At 56.7% G+C, this 22687-nt stretch overlaps 1 protein-coding gene across 1 annotated transcript in view; it reads left to right on the top strand.

The window, feature by feature from the left end:
- Nucleotides 1-22687, top strand: part of LOC147113244 (uncharacterized) — a 177879-nt gene that overhangs the window by 120608 nt on the left and 34584 nt on the right. The window contains exons 17-19 of the mRNA XM_085996107.1: nt 10241-10300; nt 12732-12794; nt 21467-21535. Of these exons, the coding sequence (XP_085852233.1) occupies nt 10241-10300; nt 12732-12794; nt 21467-21535 (192 nt within the window). The remainder of the gene's footprint in view (nt 1-10240; nt 10301-12731; nt 12795-21466; nt 21536-22687) is intronic.

Here is a 22687-nt window from a genome sequence, read left to right as displayed (position 1 = left end):
AGAACCCCTGCACTATCCTGCTCGTGTTCTAGACACGCTCCAGTAACAGAACCCCTGCACTATCCTGCTCGTGTTCTAGACACACTCCGGTAACAGAACCTCTGCACTATCCTGCTCGTGTTCTAGACACGCTCCAGTAACAGAACCCCTGCACTATCCTGCTTGTGTTCTAGACACGCTCCAGTAACAGAACCCCTGCACTATCCTGCTCGTGTTCTAGACACGCTCCAGTAACAGAACCCCTGCACTATCCTGCTTGTGTTCTAGACACGCTCCAGTAACAGAACCCCTGCACTATCCTGCTCGTGTTCTAGACACGCTCCAGTAACAGAACCCCTGCACTATCCTGCTCGTGTTCTAGACACGCTCCAGTAACAGAACCCCTGCACTATCCTGCTCGTGTTCTAGACACGCTCCAGTAACAGAACCCCTGCACTATCCTGCTCGTATTCTAGACACGCTCCAGTAACAGAACCCCTGTCCTATCCTGCTCCTGTTCTAGACACACTCCAGTAACAGAACCCCTGCACTATCCTGCTTGTGTTCTAGACACGCTCCAGTAACAGAACCCCTGCACTATCCTGCTCGTGTTCTAGACACACTCCAGTAACAGAACCCCTGTACTATCCTGCTCGTGTTCTAGACACGCTCCAGTAACAGAACCCCTGCACTATCCTGCTCGTGTTCTAGACACGCTCCAGTAACAGAACCCCTGCACTATCCTGCTTGTGTTCTAGACACGCTCCAGTAACAGAACCCCTGCACTATCCTGCTCGTGTTCTAGACACACTCCAGTAACAGAACCCCTGCACTATCCTGCTCGTGTTCTAGACACACTCCAGTAACAGAACCCCTGTACTATCCTGCTCGTGTTCTAGACACACTCCAGTAACAGAACCCCTGTACTATCCTGCTCGTGTTCTAGACACGCTCCAGTAACAGAACCCCTGCACTATCCTGCTCGTGTTCTAGACACGCTCCAGTAACAGAACCCCTGCACTATCCTGCTCGTGTTCTAGACACGCTCCAGTAACAGAACCTCTGCACTATCCTGCTCGTGTTCTAGACACGCTCCAGTAACAGAACCTCTGCACTATCCTGCTCGTGTTCTAGACACGCTCCAGTTACAGAACCCCTGCACTATCCTGCTCGTGTTCTAGACACGCTCCAGTAACAGAACCCCTGCACTATCCTGCTCGTGTTCTAGACACGCTCCAGTAACAGAACCCCTGCACTATCCTGCTCGTGTTCTAGACACGCTCCAGTAACAGAACCCCTGCACTATCCTGCTCGTGTTCTAGACACACTCCAGTAACAGAACCCCTGTACTATCCTGCTCGTGTTCTAGACACGCTCCAGTAACAGAACCCCTGTACTGTCCTGCTCGTGTTCTAGACACGCTCCAGTAACAGAACCCCTGCACTGTCCTGCTCGTGTTCTAGACACGCTCCAGTAACAGAACCCCTGCACTATCCTGCTCGTGTTCTAGACACGCTCCAGTAACAGAACCCCTGTCCTATCCTGCTCGTGTTCTAGACACGCTCCAGTAACAGAACCCCTGCACTATCCTGCTCGTGTTCTAGACACGCTCCGGTAACAGAACCCCTGCACTATCCTGCTCGTGTTCTAGACACACTCCAGTAACAGAACCCCTGTCCTATCCTGCTCGTGTTCTAGACACGCTCCAGTAACAGAACCCCTGTCCTATCCTGCTCGTGTTCTAGACACGCTCCAGTAACAGAACCCCTGCACTATCCTGCTCGTGTTCTAGACACGCTCCAGTAACAGAACCCCTGTCCTATCCTGCTCGTGTTCTAGACACGCTCCAGTAACAGAACCCCTGCACTATCCTGCTCGTGTTCTAGACACGCTCCAGTAACAGAACCCCTGTCCTATCCTGCTCGTGTTCTAGACACGCTCCAGTAACAGAACCCCTGCACTATCCTGCTCGTGTTCTAGACACGCTCCAGTAACAGAACCCCTGCACTATCCTGCTCGTGTTCTAGACACGCTCCAGTAACAGAACCCCTGCACTATCCTGCTCCTGTTCTAGACACGCTCCAGTAACAGAACCCCTGCACTATCCTGCTCGTGTTCTAGACACACTCCAGTAACAGAACCCCTGCACTATCCTGCTCGTGTTCTAGACACGCTCCAGTAACAGAACCCCTGCACTATCCTGCTCGTGTTCTAGACACACTCCAGTAACAGAACCCCTGCACTATCCTGCTCGTGTTCTAGACACACTCCAGTAACAGAACCCCTGTCCTATCCTGCTCGTGTTCTAGACACACTCCAGTAACAGAACCCTGCACTATCCTGCTCGTGTTCTAGACACGCTCCAGTAACAGAACCTCTGCACTATCCTGCTCCTGTTCTAGACACACACCAGTAACAGAACCCCTGCACTATCCTGCTCGTGTTCTAGACACGCTCCAGTAACAGAACCCCTGCACTATCCTGCTCGTGTTCTAGACACACTCCAGTAACAGAACCCCTGCACTATCCTGCTCGTGTTCTAGACACGCTCCAGTAACAGAACCCCTGCACTCTCCTGCTCGTGTTCTAGACACGCTCCAGTAACAGAACCCCTGCACTATCCTGCTCGTGTTCTAGACACGCTCCAGTAACAGAACCTCTGCACTATCCTGCTCCTGTTCTAGACACACTCCGGTAACAGAACCCCTGTCCTATCCTGCTCGTGTTCTAGACACGCTCCAGTAACAGAACCCCTGCACTGTCCTGCTCGTGTTCTACACACGCTCCAGTAACAGAACCCCTGCACTATCCTGCTCGTGTTCTAGACACGCTCCAGTAACAGAACCCCTGCACTATCCTGCTCGTGTTCTAGACACGCTCCGGTAACAGAACCCCTGCACTATCCTGCTCGTGTTCTAGACACGCTCCAGTAACAGAACCCCTGCACTATCCTGCTCGTGTTCTAGACACGCTCCAGTAACAGAACCCCTGCACTATCCTGCTCGTGTTCTAGACACGCTCCAGTAACAGAACCCCTGCACTATCCTGCTCGTGTTCTAGACACGCTCCAGTAACAGAACCCCTGTCCTATCCTGCTCGTGTTCTAGACACGCTCCAGTAACAGAACCCCTGCACTATCCTGCTTGTGTTCTAGACACGCTCCGGTAACAGAACCCCTGCACTATCCTGCTCGTGTTCTAGACACGCTCCAGTTACAGAACCCCTGCACTATCCTGCTTGTGTTCTAGACACGCTCCAGTAACAGAACCCCTGCACTGTCCTGCTCGTGTTCTAGACACGCTCCAGTAACAGAACCCCTGCACTATCCTGCTCGTGTTCTAGACACGCTCCAGTAACAGAACCCCTGCACTATCCTGCTCGTGTTCTAGACACGCTCCAGTAACAGAACCCCTGAACTGTCCTGCTCGTGTTCTAGACACGCTCCAGTAACAGAAGCCCTGCACTATCCTGCTCCTGTTCTAGACACGCTCCAGTAACAGAACCCCTGCACTATCCTGCTCGTGTTCTAGACACGCTCCAGTAACAGAACCCCTGCACTATCCTGCTCGTGTTCTAGACACACTCCAGTAACAGAACCCCTGCACTATCCTGCTCGTGTTCTAGACACGCTCCAGTAACAGAACCCCTGCACTATCCTGCTCGTGTTCTAGACACGCTCCAGTAACAGAACCCCTGCACTATCCTGCTCGTGTTCTACACACGCTCCAGTAACAGAACCCCTGCACTATCCTGCTCATGTTCTAGACACGCTCCAGTAACAGAACCCCTGCACTATCCTGCTCCTGTTCTAGACACACTCCAGTAACAGAACCCCTGCACTATCCTGCTCGTGTTCTAGACACGCTCCAGTAACAGAACCCCTGCACTATCCTGCTCCTGTTCTAGACACGCTCCAGTAACAGAACCCCTGCACTATCCTGCTCGTGTTCTAGACACACTCCAGTAACAGAACCCCTGCACTATCCTGCTCGTGTTCTAGGCACGCTCCAGTAACAGAACCCCTGCACTATCCTGCTCGTGTTCTAGGCACGCTCCAGTAACAGAACCCCTGCACTATCCTGCTCGTGTTCTAGACACGCTCCAGTAACAGAACCCCTGCACTATCCTGCTCGTGTTCTAGACACGCTCCAGTAACAGAACCCCTGCACTATCCTGCTCGTGTTCTAGACACGCTCCAGTAACAGAACCCCTGCACTATCCTGCTCCTGTTCTAGACACGCTCCAGTAACAGAACCCCTGCACTATCCTGCTCGTGTTCTAGACACGCTCCAGTAACAGAACCCCTGCACTATCCTGCTCGTGTTCTAGACACGCTCCAGTAACAGAACCCCTGCACGATCCTGCTCGTGTTCTAGACACGCTCCAGTAACAGAACCCCTGCACTATTCTGCTCGTGTTCTAGACACGCTCCAGTAACAGAACCTCTGCACTATCCTGCTCGTGTTCTAGACACGCTCCAGTAACAGAACCCCTGCACTATCCTGCTCGTGTTCTAGACACGCTCCAGTAACAGAACCCCTGCACTATCCTGCTCGTGTTCTAGACACACTCCAGTAACAGAACCCCTGTACTATCCTGCTCGTGTTCTAGACACGCTCCAGTAACAGAACCCCTGCACTATCCTGCTCGTGTTCTAGACACGCTCCAGTAACAGAACCCCTGTACTATCCTGCTCGTGTTCTAGACACGCTCCGGTAACAGAACCCCTGCACTATCCTGCTCGTGTTCTAGACACACTCCAGTAACAGAACCCCTGCACTATCCTGCTCCTGTTCTAGACACGCTCCGGTAACAGAACCCCTGCACTATCCTGCTCGTGTTCTAGACACGCTCCAGTAACAGAACCCCTGCACTATCCTGCTCGTGTTCTAGACACACTCCAGTAACAGAACCCTGCACTATCCTGCTCGTGTTCTAGACACGCTCCAGTAACAGAACCCCTGTACTGTCCTGCTCGTGTTCTAGACACGCTCCAGTAACAGAACCCCTGCACTATCCTGCTCGTGTTCTAGACACGCTCCAGTAACAGAACCCCTGCACTATCCTGCTCGTGTTCTAGACACGCTCCAGTAACAGAACCCCTGCACTATCCTGCTCGTGCTCTAGACACGCTCCAGTAACAGAACCCCTGCACTATCCTGCTCGTGTTCTAGACACGCTCCAGTAACAGAACCCCTGCACTATCCTGCTCGTGTTCTAGACACGCTCCAGTAACAGAACCCCTGCACTATCCTGCTCGTGTTCTAGACACGCTCCAGTAACAGAACCCCTGCACTATCCTGCTCGTGTTCTAGACACGCTCCAGTAACAGAACCCCTGCACTATCCTGCTCGTGTTCTAGACACGCTCCAGTAACAGAACCCCTGCACTATCCTGCTCCTGTTCTAGACACGCTCCAGTAACAGAACCCCTGCACTATCCTGCTCCTGTTCTAGACACGCTCCAGTAACAGAGCCCCTGCACTATCCTGCTCGTGTTCTAGACACGCTCCAGTAACAGAACCCCTGCACTATCCTGCTCGTGTTCTAGACAAGCTCCAGTAACAGAACCCCTGCACTATCCTGCTCGTGTTCTAGACACACTCCAGTAACAGAACCCCTGCACTATCCTGCTCGTGTTCTAGACACGCTCCAGTAACAGAACCCCTGCACTATCCTGCTCGTGTTCTAGACACACTCCAGTAACAGAACCCCTGCACTATCCTGCTCCTGTTCTAGACACGCTCCAGTAACAGAACCCCTGCACTATCCTGCTCCTGTTCTAGACACGCTCCAGTAACAGAACCCCTGCACTATCCTGCTCGTGTTCTAGACACGCTCCAGTAACAGAACCCCTGCACTATCCTGCTCGTGTTCTAGACACGCTCCAGTAACAGAACACCTGCACTATCCTGCTCGTGTTCTAGACACACTCCAGTAACAGAACACCTGCACTATCCTGCTCGTGTTCTAGACACACTCCAGTAACAGAAACCCTGCACTATCCTGCTCGTGTTCTAGACACGCTCCAGTAACAGAACCCCTGCACTATCCTGCTCGTGTTCTAGACACGCTCCAGTACCAGAACCCCTGCACTATCCTGCTCGTGTTCTAGACACGCTCCAGTAACAGAACCCCTGCACTATCCTGCTCGTGTTCTAGACACACTCCGGTAACAGAACCTCTGCACTATCCTGCTCGTGTTCTAGACACGCTCCAGTAACAGAACCCCTGCACTATCCTGCTTGTGTTCTAGACACGCTCCAGTAACAGAACCCCTGCACTATCCTGCTCGTGTTCTAGACACGCTCCAGTAACAGAACCCCTGCACTATCCTGCTCGTGTTCTAGACACGCTCCAGTAACAGAACCCCTGCACTATCCTGCTCGTGTTCTAGACACGCTCCAGTAACAGAACCCCTGCACTATCCTGCTTGTGTTCTAGACACGCTCCAGTAACAGAACCCCTGCACTATCCTGCTCGTGTTCTAGACACGCTCCAGTAACAGAACCCCTGCACTATCCTGCTCGTGTTCTAGACACGCTCCAGTAACAGAACCCCTGCACTATCCTGCTCGTATTCTAGACACGCTCCAGTAACAGAACCCCTGTCCTATCCTGCTCCTGTTCTAGACACACTCCAGTAACAGAACCCCTGCACTATCCTGCTCGTGTTCTAGACACGCTCCAGTAACAGAACCCCTGCACTATCCTGCTTGTGTTCTAGACACGCTCCAGTAACAGAACCCCTGCACTATCCTGCTCGTGTTCTAGACACACTCCAGTAACAGAACCCCTGCACTATCCTGCTCGTGTTCTAGACACACTCCAGTAACAGAACCCCTGTACTATCCTGCTCGTGTTCTAGACACACTCCAGTAACAGAACCCCTGTACTATCCTGCTCGTGTTCTAGACACGCTCCAGTAACAGAACCCCTGCACTATCCTGCTCGTGTTCTAGGCACGCTCCAGTAACAGAACCCCTGCACTATCCTGCTCGTGTTCTAGACACGCTCCAGTAACAGAACCCCTGCACTATCCTGCTCGTGTTCTAGACACGCTCCAGTAACAGAACCTCTGCACTATCCTGCTCGTGTTCTAGACACACTCCAGTAACAGAACCCCTGCACTATCCTGCTCGTGTTCTAGACACGCTCCAGTAACAGAACCCCTGCACTATCCTGCTCGTGTTCTAGACACGCTCCAGTAACAGAACCCCTGCACTATCCTGCTCGTGTTCTAGACACACTCCAGTAACAGAACCCCTGTACTATCCTGCTCGTGTTCTAGACACGCTCCAGTAACAGAACCCCTGTACTGTCCTGCTCGTGTTCTAGACACGCTCCAGTAACAGAACCCCTGCACTGTCCTGCTCGTGTTCTAGACACGCTCCAGTAACAGAACCCCTGCACTATCCTGCTCGTGTTCTAGACACGCTCCAGTAACAGAACCCCTGTCCTATCCTGCTCGTGTTCTAGACACGCTCCAGTAACAGAACCCCTGCACTATCCTGCTCCTGTTCTAGACACACTCCAGTAACAGAACCCCTGCACTATCCTGCTCGTGTTCTAGACACGCTCCAGTAACAGAACCCCTGCACTATCCTGCTCGTGTTCTAGACACGCTCCAGTAACAGAACCCCTGCACTATCCTGCTCGTGTTCTAGACACACTCCAGTAACAGAACCCCTGCACTATCCTGCTCGTGTTCTAGACACGCTCCAGTAACAGAACCCCTGCACTATCCTGCTCGTGTTCTAGACACGCTCCAGTAACAGAACCCCTGCACTATCCTGCTCGTGTTCTAGACACACTCCAGTAACAGAACCCCTGTCCTATCCTGCTCGTGTTCTAGACACGCTCCAGTAACAGAACCCCTGTCCTATCCTGCTCGTGTTCTAGACACGCTCCAGTAACAGAACCCCTGCACTATCCTGCTCGTGTTCTAGACACGCTCCAGTAACAGAACCCCTGTCCTATCCTGCTCGTGTTCTAGACACGCTCCAGTAACAGAGCCCCTGCACTATCCTGCTCGTGTTCTAGACACGCTCCAGTAACAGAACCCCTGTCCTATCCTGCTCGTGTTCTAGACACGCTCCAGTAACAGAACCCCTGCACTATCCTGCTCGTGTTCTAGACACACTCCAGTAACAGAACCCCTGCACTATCCTGCTCGTGTTCTAGACACGCTCCAGTAACAGAACCCCTGCACTATCCTGCTCCTGTTCTAGACACGCTCCAGTAACAGAACCCCTGCACTATCCTGCTCGTGTTCTAGACACACTCCAGTAACAGAACCCCTGCACTATCCTGCTCGTGTTCTAGACACACTCCAGTAACAGAACCCCTGCACTATCCTGCTCGTGTTCTAGACACACTCCAGTAACAGAACCCCTGTCCTATCCTGCTCGTGTTCTAGACACACTCCAGTAACAGAACCCTGCACTATCCTGCTCGTGTTCTAGACACGCTCCAGTAACAGAACCTCTGCACTATCCTGCTCCTGTTCTAGACACGCTCCAGTAACAGAACCCCTGCACTATCCTGCTCGTGTTCTAGACACGCTCCAGTAACAGAACCCCTGCACTATCCTGCTCGTGTTCTAGACACGCTCCAGTAACAGAACCGCTGTCCTATCCTGCTCGTGTTCTAGACACGCTCCAGTAACAGAACCCCTGCACTGTCCTGCTCGTGTTCTAGACACGCTCCAGTAACAGAACCCCTGCACTATCCTGCTCGTGTTCTAGACACGCTCCAGTAACAGAACCTCTGCACTATCCTGCTCCTGTTCTAGACACGCTCCAGTAACAGAACCCCTGCACTATCCTGCTCGTGTTCTAGACACGCTCCAGTAACAGAACCCCTGCACTATCCTGCTCGTGTTCTAGACACGCTCCAGTAACAGAACCCCTGCACTATCCTGCTCGTGTTCTAGACACGCTCCAGTAACAGAACCCCTGTCCTATCCTGCTCGTGTTCTAGACACGCTCCAGTAACAGAACCCCTGCACTATCCTGCTCGTGTTCTAGACACGCTCCAGTAACAGAACCCCTGCACTATCCTGCTCGTGTTCTAGACACGCTCCAGTAACAGAACCCCTGTCCTATCCTGCTCGTGTTCTAGACACGCTCCAGTAACAGAACCCCTGCACTATCCTGCTCGTGTTCTAGACACACTCCAGTAACAGAACCCCTGCACTATCCTGCTTGTGTTCTAGACACGCTCCGGTAACAGAACCCCTGCACTATCCTGCTCGTGTTCTAGACACGCTCCAGTAACAGAACCCCTGCACTATCCTGCTCGTGTTCTAGACACGCTCCAGTTACAGAACCCCTGCACTATCCTGCTTGTGTTCTAGACACGCTCCAGTAACAGAACCCCTGCACTATCCTGCTCGTGTTCTAGACACACTCCAGTAACAGAACCCCTGCACTATCCTGCTCGTGTTCTAGACACGCTCCAGTAACAGAACCCCTGAACTGTCCTGCTCGTGTTCTAGACACGCTCCAGTAACAGAAGCCCTGCACTATCCTGCTCCTGTTCTAGACACGCTCCAGTAACAGAACCCCTGCACTATCCTGCTCGTGTTCTAGACACGCTCCAGTAACAGAACCCCTGCACTATCCTGCTCGTGTTCTAGACACACTCCAGTAACAGAACCCCTGCACTATCCTGCTCGTGTTCTAGACACGCTCCAGTAACAGAACCCCTGCACTATCCTGCTCATGTTCTAGACACGCTCCAGTAACAGAACCCCTGCACTATCCTGCTCCTGTTCTAGACACACTCCAGTAACAGAACCCCTGCACTATCCTGCTCCTGTTCTAGACACGCTCCAGTAACAGAACCCCTGCACTATCCTGCTCGTGTTCTAGACACACTCCAGTAACAGAACCCCTGCACTATCCTGCTCCTGTTCTAGACACACTCCAGTAACAGTACCCCTGCACTGTCCTGCTCCTGTTCTAGACACGCTCCAGTAACAGAACCCCTGCACTATCCTGCTCGTGTTCTAGGCACGCTCAGTCTGCTGACAAAGTCCCAGGATATTTTGCACATCGCCACTCCTGGAACGCTCCCAGAGGAGAGCTTCCAGTTTCACACTAACAATGATTGTTATTAAAAGAATTGATTTGCAAAGAGAGACACAGAGAGACACGGTGACATTAGCCAGTCTCCTCGCCACGCTCACTGAACAGGTCACAGAACGTTCAATCCCACACGGGCCCCGCTCACTCCCTCCTCATCTATTTGTGTTGCTAGGTGACAGAGGAGAAGTCGGAATTCCAGGCGCTCCAGGTATTCCCGGACGTTCATCACGAGGTAGGAAAGTTGTTCATTGTTTTCCCGCTCTGTAATCCCCGGCTTCTCTCCTAGGAATGCCTTTGCTTCCTGAGGCACCTGAAGTAACTGGGGGGCAGGTGGTGGCATTATAGCAGCGGACTGACCGCAAGCGTGTCCCATCCTCGGGGGCGATGGTCCCACTCGGGGGTCACTCGTGGGCGATGGTCCCACTCGGGGGTCACTCGGGGCGATGGTCTCGGGGGCGATGGTCTCACTCGGGGCGATGGTCCCACTCGGGGCGATGGTCCCACTCGGGGGTCACTCGGGGGCGATGGTCCAACTCGGGGCGATGGTCTCGGGGGCGATGGTCTCACTCGGGGCGATGGTCTCACTCGGGGCGATGGTCTCACTCGGGGCGATGGTCCCACTCGGGGCGATGGACTCGGGGGCGATGGTCTCACTTGGGGGTCACTCGGGGGCGATGGTGTCACTCGGGGCGATGGTCTCGGGGGCGATGGTCCCACTCGGGGGCGATGGTCTCACTTGGGGGTCACTCGGGGGCGATGGTCTCACTCGGGGGTCACTCGGGGGCGATGGTCTCACTCGGGGGTCACTCGGGGGCGATGGTCTCACTCGGGGGCGATGGTCTCACTTGGGGGCCACTCGGGGGTGATGGTCCCACTCGGGGCGATGGTCTCGGGGCGATGGTCTCGGGGCGATGGTCCCACTCGGGGCGATGGTCTCGGGGCGATGGTCTCGGGGCGACGGTCTCGGGGCGACGGTCTCGGGGCGATGGTCTCGGGGCGATGGTCCCGGGGTGATGGTCTCGGGGCGATGGTCCCGGGGCGATGGTCTCGGGGCGATGGTCTCGGGGCGACGGCCTCGGGGCGACGGTCTCGGGGCGACGGTCTCGGGGGCGACGGTCTCGGGGCGACGGTCTCGGGGGCGACGGTCTCGGGGCGACGGTCTCGGGGCGATGGTCTCGGGGGCGATGGTCTCGGGGCGATGGTCTCGGGGGCGATGGTCTCGGGGCGATGGTCTCGGGGCGATGGTCCCACTCGGGGGCGATGGTCTCGGGGCGATGGTCTCGGGGGCGATGGTCTCGGGGCGATGGTCTCGGGGGCGATGGTCTCGGGGGCGATGGTCTCGGGGCGATGGTCTCGGGGGCGATGGTCTCGGGGGCGATGGTCTCGGGGCGATGGTCTCGGGGGCGATGGTCTCGGGGCGATGGTCTCACTCGGGGGCGATGGTCTCGGGGCGATGGTCTCACTCGGGGGCGATGGTCTCGGGGGCGATGGTCCCACTCGGGGGCGATGGTCTCGGGGCGATGGTCTCGGGGCGATGGTCTCACTCGGGGGAGATGGTCCCGGGGCGATGGTCCCACTCGGGGCGATGGTCTTGGGGCGATGGTCTCGGGGCGATGGTCTCACTCGGGGCGATGGTCCCACTCGGGGCGATGGTCTCGGGGCGATGGTCTCACTCGGGGCGATGGTCCCACTCGGGGCGATGGTCTCGGGGCGATGGTCTCGGGGCGATGGTCTCACTCGGGGCGATGGTCCCACTCGGGGCGATGGTCTCGGGGCGATGGTCTCACTCGGGGCGATGGTCCCACTCGGGGCGATGGTCTCGGGGGCGATGGTCTCGGGGCGATGGTCCCACTCGGGGCGATGGTCCCACTCGCGGTGTTGCTGTAACTGGCACCGGTGCATCCAGTTTCGGAAAATCAGCCAGTGACTCCTTCCAAAGAAAGACTCGCATTTCTATAGCGCCTTTCACAACCTCAGGTCGGCCCAAAGCACTTCACAGCAATGAAGTCCTTTTTGAAGCGTGGGCACTGTTGTAACGTAGGAAACGCGGCAGCCAAAATTGCGCACAGCAAGATCCCACAAACAGCAATGCGATAATGACCAGATAATCTGTTTTAATGATGTTGATTGAGGGATAAATATTGGCCCCAGGACACCGGGGAGAACTCCCCTGCTCTTCTTCGAAATAATGCCGTGGGGCCTTTTACATCCACTTGAGAGAGCAGACGGGGCCTCGATTTAACGTTTCATCCGAAAGACGGCACCTTGACAGAGTAGCGCTCCCTCAGCACTGCACTGGAGTGTCAGCCTAGATTTTTGTGCTCAAGTCTCTGGAGTGGGACTTGAACCCACGACCTTCCGACTCCGAGGCGAGCGTGCTCCCCACTGCCACGGCCAACTACCTGTCAGCAATGTTCCGTCCGTGGTTTTTCCATTTAAAAGGGCTGTGGCTGTACAGCTGAACCGGAACATTGCCAGTCGGTATTCGCAGTCTGGACTCACAATGAAGACTGGGCGATGGCGGCGGGCTGGTGAGGGGCGAGGAGCTGATGTGGACTCTGGAGTGGGGGAAGGATTGTTCGGAGGGGTTGTATTAATGTAAAGATCCATGCTTTTCTGCTCATTGTGTTAGCACTAACCACCCTTGTCTCTCCATCCTACAGTTACGAGCAATGGCGGAGGGCTTCAAGGACCCCCTGGGCCTCCTGGCCCACCAGGAGCTCAAGGTGAGATTCACTCGATGGACGGTATTTGTCTTAAATGGCACGAGCTGGATCATTGAGTGGAGCCAGGAGCTGGGCCCAGCCCAGGCTGAACCAGGCCAGTGGTAACTGGGACAGCTGTGTGTCGGTGTCTGGAGTGAGCTCGGGCTGTGTGTCGGTGTCTGGAGTGAGCTCGGGCTGTGTGTCGGTGTCTGGAGTGAGCTCGGGCTGGGTGTCGGTGTCTGGAGTGAGCTCGGGCTGTGTCTGGGTGTCTGGAGTGAGCTCGGGCTGTGTCTGGGTGTCTGGAGTGAGCTCGAGCTGTGTGTGGGTGTCTGGAGTGAGCTCGGGCTGTGTGTCGGTGTCTGGAGTGAGCTCGGGCTGTGTGTGGGTGTCTAGAGTGAGCTCGGGCTGTGTCTGTGTGTCTGGAGTGAGCTCGGGCTGGGTGTCTGGAGTGAGCTCGGGCTGGGTGTCGGTGTCTGGAGTGAGCTCGAGCTGTGTGTCGGTGTCTGGAGTGAGCTCGGGCTGCGTGTGGGTGTCTGGAGTGAGCTAGGGCTGTGTGTGGGTGTCTGGAGTGAGCTCGGGCTGCGTGTGGGTGTCTGGAGTGAGCTCGGGCTGCGTGTGGGTGTCTGGAGTGAGCTTGGGCTGTGTGTCGGTGTCTGGAGTGAGTTCGGGCTGTGTGTCGGTCTCTGGAGTGAGCTCGGGCTGTGTGTCGGTGTCTGGAGTGAGCTCGGGCTGTGTGTCGGTGTCTGGAGTGAGCTCGGGCTGTGAGTCGGTGTATGGAGTGAGCTCGGGCTGTGTGTCGGTGTCTGGAGTGAGCTCGGGCTGTGTGTCGGTGTCTGGAGTGAGCTCGGGCTGTGTGTCAGTGTCTGGAGTGAGCTCGGGCTGTGTGTCGGTGTCTGGAGTGAGCTCGGGCTGTGTCTGGGTGTCTGGAGTGAGCTCGGGCTGTGTGTGGGTGTCTGGAATGAGCTCGGGCTGTGTGTGGGTGTCTGGAGTGAGCTCGGGCTGTGTCTGGGTGTCTGGAGTGAGCTCGGGCTGTGTGTCGGTGTCTGGAGTGAGCTCGGGCTGTGTGTCGGTGTCTGGAGTGAGCTCGGGCTGTGTGTGGGTGTCTGGAGTGAGCTCGGGCTGTGTGTGGGTGTCTGGAGTGAGCTCGGGCTGTGTGTGGGTGTCTGGAGTGAGCTCGGGCTGTGTGTCGGTGTCTGGAGTGAGCTCGGGCTGTGTGTCGGTGTCTGGATTGAGCTCGGGCTGTGTGTGGGTGTCTGGAGTGAGCTCGGGCTGTGTGTCTGGAGTGAGCTCGGGCTGTGTGTGGGTGTCTGGAGTGAGCTCGGGCTGTGTGTGGGTGTCTGGAGTGAGCTCGGGCTGTGTGTCGGTGTCTGGAGTGAGCTCGGGCTGTGTGTCGGTGTCTGGATTGAGCTCGGGCTGTGTGTGGGTGTCTGGAGTGAGCTCGGGCTGTGTGTCTGGAGTGAGCTCGGGCTGTGTGTCAGTGTCTGGAGTGAGCTCGGGCTGTGTGTGGGTGTCTGGAGTGAGCTCGGGCTGTGTGTCGGTGTCTGGAGTGAGCTCGGGCTGTGTCTGGGTGTCTGGACTGAGCTGGGGCTGTGTCTCGGTGTCTGGAGTGAGCTCGGGCTGTGTGTGGGTGTCTGGAGTGAGCTCGGGCTGTGTGTCGGTGTCTGGAGTGAGCTCGGGCTGTGTGTCGGTGTCTGGAGTGAGTTCGGGCTGTGTGTCGGTGTCTGGAGTGAGCTCGGGCTGTGTGTCGGTGTCTGGAGTGAGCTCGGGCTGTGTGTCGGTGTCTGGAGTGAGCTCGGGCTGTGTGTCGGTGTCTGGAGTGAGCTCGGGATGTGTCTGGGTTTCTGGAGTGAGCTCGGGCTGTGTGTCGGTGTCTGGAGTGAGCTCGGGCTGTGTGTGGGTGTCTGGACTGAGCTCGGGCTGTGTGTGGGTGTCTGGAGTGAGCTCAGGCTGTGTGTCGGTGTCTGGAGTGAGCTCGGGCTGTGTGTCGGTGTCTGGATTGAGCTCGGGCTGTGTGTGGGTGTCTGGAGTGAGCTCGGGCTGTGTGTCTGGAGTGAGCTCGGGCTGTGTGTGGGTGTCTGGAGTGAGCTCGGGCTGTGTGTGGGTGTCTGGAGTGAGCTCGGGCTGTGTGTCGGTGTCTGGAGTGAGCTCGGGCTGTGTGTCGGTGTCTGGATTGAGCTCGGGCTGTGTGTGGGTGTCTGGAGTGAGCTCGGGCTGTGTGTCTGGAGTGAGCTCGGGCTGTGTGTCAGTGTCTGGAGTGAGCTCGGGCTGTGTGTGGGTGTCTGGAGTGAGCTCGGGCTGTGTGTCGGTGTCTGGAGTGAGCTCGGGCTGTGTCTGGGTGTCTGGACTGAGCTCGGGCTGTGTCTCGGTGTCTGGAGTGAGCTCGGGCTGTGTGTGGGTGTCTGGAGTGAGCTCGGGCTGTGTGTCGGTGTCTGGAGTGAGCTCGGGCTGTATGTCGGTGTCTGGAGTGAGCTCGGGATGTGTCTGGGTTTCTGGAGTGAGCTCGGGCTGTGTGTCGGTGTCTGGAGTGAGCTCGGGCTGTGTCTGGGTGTCTGGACTGAGCTCGGGCTGTGTCTCGGTGTCTGGAGTGAGCTCGGGCTGTGTGTGGGTGTCTGGAGTGAGCTCGGACTGTGTGTCGGTGTCTGGAGTGAGCTCGGGCTGTGTGTTGGTGTCTGGAGTGAGCTCGGGCTGTGTGTGGGTGTCTGGAGTGAGCTCGGGCTGTGTGTGGGTGTCTGGAGTGAGCTCGGGATGTGTCTGGGTGTCTGGAGTGAGCTCGGGCTGTGTGTTGGTGTCTGGAGTGAGCTCGGGCTGTGTGTGGGTGTCTGGAGTGAGCTCGGGCTGTGTGTGGGTGTCTGGAGTGAGCTCGGGATGTGTCTGGGTTTCTGGAGTGAGCTCGGGCTGTGTGTCGGTGTCTGGACTGAGCTCGGGCTGTGTGTGGGTGTCTGGAGTGAGCTCGGGCTGTGTGTCTGGGTGTCTGGAGTGAGCTCGGGCTGTGTCGGTTGATGTGCCTCAATAAATCCGAGACTCGATGTTAGCGAAACAAAACAAGGCTTTTATTGACTTAGAAGGTAACACACAGAGGAGAATGTATCTTCCATCCAGAGGTCTGCCGTACTGGATGTGCTGCAGGCTGGGCCAGCTTACATAGGAGCCAGGTATGGGCGGAGCCCTACACACAGTACAATACAATGGAAATGAAACTGAAACCAACCACAGTCACAGGCAGAGAAATACTGATGAGTGATGTATGGAATATTTCATCACATTCACCCCTTCTATAGATTTAGTCTGTTCGGGGGTTTGATAGTCCTCTGTGACCGACGTGGCTGTTGTGGTGCCGCGGGTGTCGGCTGGGTGTCCCCAGTGGCCTCCTGGGTCTCTGCCGGGGGTGCCGCCAGGGTTGTTGAAGGGGTAGTTGGTGGGGGTACCGTTGGTCGATGTTCTTCCAGGGGTGATGAAAGAGTAGTGGGTGGGTAAGAGTTGCTGTGGTCGTTGTTGCTGCTGTTGTCGTGGTTGTTGTCGTTACCGGCTGGGGCGACGTCTTTTATGGACACGGTGTCCTCCCTTCCGTCGGCGTGCCGGACATACGCGTATTGGGGGTTGGCGTGGAGTAGGTGCACTGACTCCACGAGAGGGTCCGTCTTGTGGCCCCTCACATGCCTTCGCACGAATACCGGACCTGGGGTGGAGAGCCATGACGGCATGGATACGCCTGAGGTGGATTTCCGGGGAAAGACAAACATTCGCTCGTGAGGCGTGGCATTAGTGGCAGTACACAATAGCGACCGTATCGAATGGAGCACATCTGGGAGGACTTCCTGCCAGCGGGAGATAGGGAGGCCTTTGGTCCTTAGAGCTAGAGTGACTGCTTTCCATACTGTCCCGTTCTCTCGCTCCACTTGACCGTTACCCCGGGGGTTGTAGCTGGTGGTACGGCTCGTGGCGATCCCCCTGGACAGCATGTACTGGCGTAGCTCTTCACTCATGAAGGACGCCCCCCATCCGTATGGATGTAGCTCGGCATACCGAACAGGCAGAACAGGCTGTTGAGGCATTTAATGACCGTGGCGCTGGTCATGTCTGGGCAGGGGAAGGCGAATGGGAAACGAGAGTATTCGTCCACAATGTTCAGGAAGTAAACATTGCGGTCGACGGACGGGAGGGGGCCCTTGAAATCTAAGCTGAGCCGCTCAAAGGGCCGTGTAGCTTTGATTAAGTGGGCTCTATCTGGGCGGTAGAACCGAGGCTTGCACTCAGCGCAAGTGCGACAGTTCCTGGTCAGGTACCGAACTTCCTCAATCGAGTAGGGTAAGTTGCGGGACTTTATGAAGTGGAACAGCCGCGTGACCCCTGGGTGGCAGAGGTCATTGTGGAGGGTCTGTAGCCGATCCCCGGTGGCGCTGGCACACATCCCTCGTGAGAGGGCGTCGGGGGATTCGTTAAGGGCCCCTGGCCGGTAAATGATGTCATAATCGAAGGTGGAGAGCTCGATCCGCCACCTAAGAATCTTATCATTTTTAATCTTCCCCCTCTGTTTATTATTGAACATAAACGCTACTGACCGCTGGTCGGTAAGTAGGGTGAAGCGTTTGCCGGCTAGGTAGTGGCGCCAGTGGCGCACTGCCTCCACGATGGCTTGGGCCTCCTTTTCTACGGAGGAGTGTCTGATCTCGGGCCCTTGGAGGGTCCTCGAGAAGAAAGCTACGGGCCGCCCCGCCTGGTTGAGGGTGGCCGCCAAGGCAAAGTCAGACGCATCACTTTCCACTTGAAAGGGAGTGTTCTCGTCCACTGCCTGTAGCGTGGCCCGCTCAATATCCTGCTTAATGCTTTTGAAGGCGGCATGGGCCTCAGCAGAGAGCGGAAAAGAGGATGCTTTCAAGAGGGGGCGGGCTTTGTCGGAGTAGTTGGGGACCCATTGGGAATAATAAGAAAATAACCCCAGGCACCTTTTCAGGGCTTTGGGAGTGTTGGGCAGGGGCAGCTCCCGTAGGGGGCGCAATCGGTCGGGGTCTGGTCCGATTTCCCCATTCTCCACCACGCTGCCTAGTATGCAGAGGCGCGTGGTGTTGTAAACGCACTTGTCCTCGTTGTAGGTGAGGTTGAGTTTTTGTGCGGTTTTCAGGAACCTCTCGAGGTTCGAGTCGTGATCCTGCTGGTTGTGACCGCAGATGGTGACGTTGTCGAGGTAGGGGAAGGTTGCCTGCAAGTGGTGGTCATCGACCATGCGGTCCATCTCCCTCTGGAAGACCGAGACCCCATTCGTCACCCCAAAGGGGACTCTGAGGAATTGGTAGAGGCGTCCGTTCGCCTCGAAGGCGGTGTACGGGCGGTCCTCTGGTCTGATAGGGAGCTGGTGGTACGCTGACTTGAGGTCGATGGTGGAGAACACCCGGTATTGGGCGATTTGGTTCACCATTTCTGATATGCGGGGTAGCGGGTAGGCGTCTAGTAGGGTGTACCTGTTGATCGTTTGACTATAGTCGATCACCATCCGTTTCTTCTCGCTACCCCTTACCACTACCACTTGGGCGCGCCACGGGCTGTTGCTGCGTTCAATAATGCGCTCTTTCAGGAGCCTGTCTACCTCGGCCGCGATAAACCGCCTGTCCTCCCAGCTGTACCTCCTGCTTTTGGTCGCTATTGGCCGGCAGTTAGGGGTAAGGTTCGCGAATAGCGAAGGCGGCTTTACCTTCAGGGTAGCCAGACCGCACACTGTGAGGGGCGGCTGGGACCCACCGTAATTGAGCGTGATGCTTTGGTGGTAGCATTGGAAATCCAGGCCCAAGATCACGCTCGCTCATAGATTCTTCATGATTAATACTTTAAAATTATCGTATACAGTTCCGTTAACGGACAATTGTACCGTGCAGTAACCCATAATGGTCGATGTCTGGGTTTTATCAGCCATAGAGATGGTACCCCGAGTAGGGACCACCTTTAGGGAGAGTTGTTGTACCAGTTCAGGGTGGATAAAACTCTCCGTGCTTCCACTGTCAATTAAACATTTAACCCTGCACCCGTTTACCTCGATGTCCACCATTGATTTGGATAGCGGGTGCGGCCTGGTCTGGTCCACTGTGACCGATGCCACTGTAGGGCCCTGATCGAGACAAGATGGCGTCCACGCTGTCTGCTCACAAGATGGCGGACCCCACGAGGTCGGGCAAGATGGCGTCCAAGATGGCCGCTCCCACGGCGCACACGCGGCGGTGGCGGGTTTTCCGGCGGGGTTCCCTCTGCACACCTTCCCGAAGTGCCCCTTCTTACCGCACTTAAAGCAGGTGGTGCCTTTCGCCGGGCACAGGTTTCTGGTGTGCTTCGGCTGCCCGCAGAAGTAGCAGTTGGGTCCCCGACGCGTCGCGGCTGTCGTAGGGCTTCTGGGGGGAGAGCGGGGCCCCGACGGTGTCGGGCTGCCGGGCGGGGAAGATGCCTTCCAAGATGGCGGCGCCCTTGGTGCACACGTGGCGGCGTGGACGGCGCGGGCTGAAGAGTAGGCGTCCGAATTTCTCTGGGCCACATCCAGGGATCGTGCTGTGTCCGCAGCCTGTTTCAGGTCCAATCCCGTTTTTTCCAGCAGTCTCTGCCGGATGTAAGTGGAGCTGAGGCCTGTGATAAAGGCATCGCGAACAAGCTCGTCAGTGTACACTGCGGCTTTTACATCTTGGCACTTGCAGTCTTTGCCAAGCGTTTTCAGGGTGCCTAGGAACTCCTCCACCGATTCCCCAGGTCGCTGTGCGCGAGTAGCGAGCAGATGCCTAGCATACACCTCATTCGTAGGCTGCTGGTAATGCGCCTTTAAGATGTTGCAGGCGGCCGGGTACGTGTCGGCGTTTTGGATGAGGGGGTAAACCCGGTGGCTTACCCAATTCCGCAGAATTCCGAGTTTCATACTCGCAGCGTCCGTAGCGTCTTTGACGGCTGCGGAATTGTCCAGGAAGAATTCCATACACATAAACCAGTGTCCGAAGCGTGCTGATGCGTCCGAAGCATGCTGTTCCAAATCCAAACGTTCGGGTTTCAAGAGTTGATCCATTGTGTTGAAAATTAAGTCAATAAAATTGATGTGCCTCAATAATTCCGAGACTCAATGTTAGCGAAACAAAGCAAGGCTTTTATTGACTTAGAAGGTAACACACAGTGGAGAGGTATCTTCCATCCAGAGGTCTGCCATACTGGATGTGCTGCAGGCTGGGCCAGCTTACATAGGAGCCAGGTATGGGCGGAGCCCTACACACAGTACAATACAATGGAAATGAAACTGAAACCAACCACAGTCACAGGCAGAGAAATACTGATGAGTGATGAATGGAATATTTCATCACATCGGTGTCTGGAGTGAGCTCGGGCTGTGTGTGGGTGTCTGGAGTGAGCTCGGGCTGTGTGCCGGTGTCTGGAGTGAGTTCGGGCTGTGTGTCGGTGTCTGCAGTGAGCTCGGGCTGTGTCTGGGTGTCTGGAGTGAGCTCGGGCTGTGTCTGGGTGTCTGGAGTGAGCTCGAGCTGTGTGTGTGTCTGGAGTGAGCTCGGGCTCTGTGTCGGTGTCTGGAGTGAGCTCGGGCTGTGTGTCGGTGTCTGGAGTGAGCTCGGGCTGTGTGTCGGTGTCTGAAGTGAGCTCGGGCTGTGTGTCGGTGTCTGGAGTGAGCTCGGGCTGTGTCTGGGTGTCTGGAGTGAGCTCGGGCTGTGTGTCGGTGTCTGGAGTGAGCTCGGGCTGTGTGCGGGTGTCTGGAGTGAGTTCGGGCTGTGTGTCGGTGTCTGGAGTGAGCTCGGGCTGTGTCTGGGTGTCTGGAGTGAGCTCGGGCTGTGTGTCGGTGTCTGGAGTGAGCTCGGGCTGTGTGTCGGTGTCTGGAGTGAGCTCGGGCTGTGTGTGTGGGTGTCTGGAGTGAGCTCGGGCTGTGTGTCGGTGTCTGGAGTGAGCTCGGGCTGTATCTGGAGTGAGCTCGGGCTGTGTCTGGGTGTCTGGAGTGAGCTCGGGCTGTGTCTGGGTGTCTGGAGTGAGCTCGGGCTGTGTCTGGGTGTCTGGAGTGAGCTCGGGCTGTGTCTGGGTGTCTGGAGTGAGCTCGGGCTGTGTGTCGGTGTCTGGACTGAGCTCGGGCTGTGTGTCGGTGTCTGGACTGAGCTCGGGCTGTGCGAATGGCCAGTATCACAGGGTCTGGGGCCTTGTCTACACGGGTCGGAGGTTTGTTCAATTTAACGCTGGTTGAAAGGATCCCCACAGCTCCCGGCGCCTCCGATAAAGGAAACAGCCTGCGGCCTATAGTGAGCCCTGGTAAAACCGACCTCTTTGACCAAGCTTTTGGTCACCTGCCCGAATTTCTTCTCACGTGGCTCGGTGTCAAAGTTTTGTGTTGCAAAACTCCTGTGTTAAAGACGCTATATAAATGCCAGTGTTTGTTGTTGGGATATAACACTGCAGCCTATAGAACGTCTCAGTATAACGTAACTTATAGGAAGCCTTGGTCTATATTAGAGTAGTCTACTGAATGCCTCGGTGTATAACGCTGTCATCTATAGGATTCCTCAGTATATACTGCAATATATTGGTGTCTGTGCACGGTCTGTATCCGTATGTAGAGTGATCTGTAGAACACATCAGTACATACCGCAATATTTAGGGTGCTTTGGTGTACACTGCAATCTATAGGGTGTCTCAGTATATATTGTGTGCGTTTCCTCCCGTTTAACATCTTTTCCACTTTCCAGGTCCTCCGGGAGAGTCGGGATCCGGCTCCCGGGATAACATCAGGCAGACGGTGATTGAGTACCTGCAGGGTAAGTATCCATGGCAACCCGTCCCGGTTACACTGACAACACCGTGTGTTACTGTACCGACACTTATACCGACCGGCCCTTAATCACCAAACACTGTCGCAGCTCACTGTAATGTGCAGGGGGGGGTACAGTGTCCGGGGGGAGGGGTACAGTGTCCGCGGGGGGGGGTACAGTGTCCGGGGGGGGGGGGGTACAGTGTCCGGGGGGAGGGGTACAGTGTCCGGGGGGAGGGGTACAGTGTCCGGGGGGAGGGGTACAGTGTCCGGGGGGAGGGGTACAGTGTCCGGGGGAGGGGTACAGTGTCCGGGGGAGGGGTACAGTGTCCGGGGGAGGGGTACAGTGTCCGGGGGAGGGGTACAGTGTCCGGGGGAGGGGTACAGTGTCCGGGGGGAGGGGTACAGTGTCCGGGGGAGGGGTACAGTGTCCGGGGGAGGGGTACAGTGTCCGGGGGAGGGGTACGGTGTCCGGGGGAGGGATACGGTGTCCGGGGAGGGGTACAGTGTCCGGGGAGGGGTACAGTGTCCGGGGAGGGGGGGTACAGTGTCCGGGGTGAGGGGTACAGTGTCCGGGGGGGGGGGGTACAGTGTCCGGGGGGGGGGGGGGGTACAGTGTCCGGGGGAGCGGGTACAGTGTCCAGGGAGGGGTACAGTGTCCGGGGAGGGGGGGTACAGTGTCCGGGGAGGGGGGGTACAGTGTCCGGGGTGAGGGGTACAGTGTCCGGGGGGGGGGGGGTACAGTGTCCGGGGGGGGGTACAGTGTCCGGGGGAGCGGGTACAGTGTCCGGGGAGGGGTACAGTGTCCAGTGAGGGGTACAGTGTCCGGGGAGGGGTACAGTGTTCGGGGAGGGGTACAGTGTCCGGGGGGGGGTACAGTGTCCGGGGTGGGTACAGTGTCCGGGGTGGGGGATACAGTGCCCGGGGGGGTGGCAGTGCCCGGGGGGGTGGCAGTGCCCGGGGGGGGTACAGTGTCCGGGGGGGGGGGGTACAGTGTCCGGGGGGTGGTTACAGTATCCGGGGGGAGGGGTACAGTGTCCGGGGGGAGGGGTACAGTGTCCGGGGGGAGGGGTACAGTGTCCGGGGGGAGGGGTACAGTGTCCGGGGGGAGGGGTACAGTGTCCGGGGGAGGGGTACAGTGTCCAGGGGAGGGGTACGG

Source organism: Somniosus microcephalus, chromosome 8, assembly GCF_052327205.1.
Source record: "Somniosus microcephalus isolate GS21.2 chromosome 8, FLI_Smic_1.0, whole genome shotgun sequence".
Taxonomy (NCBI): Eukaryota; Metazoa; Chordata; class Chondrichthyes; order Squaliformes; family Somniosidae; genus Somniosus; species Somniosus microcephalus.
Note: the sequence above shows the minus strand (reverse complement) of the source record. Positions and strands in the feature narration are given on the sequence as shown.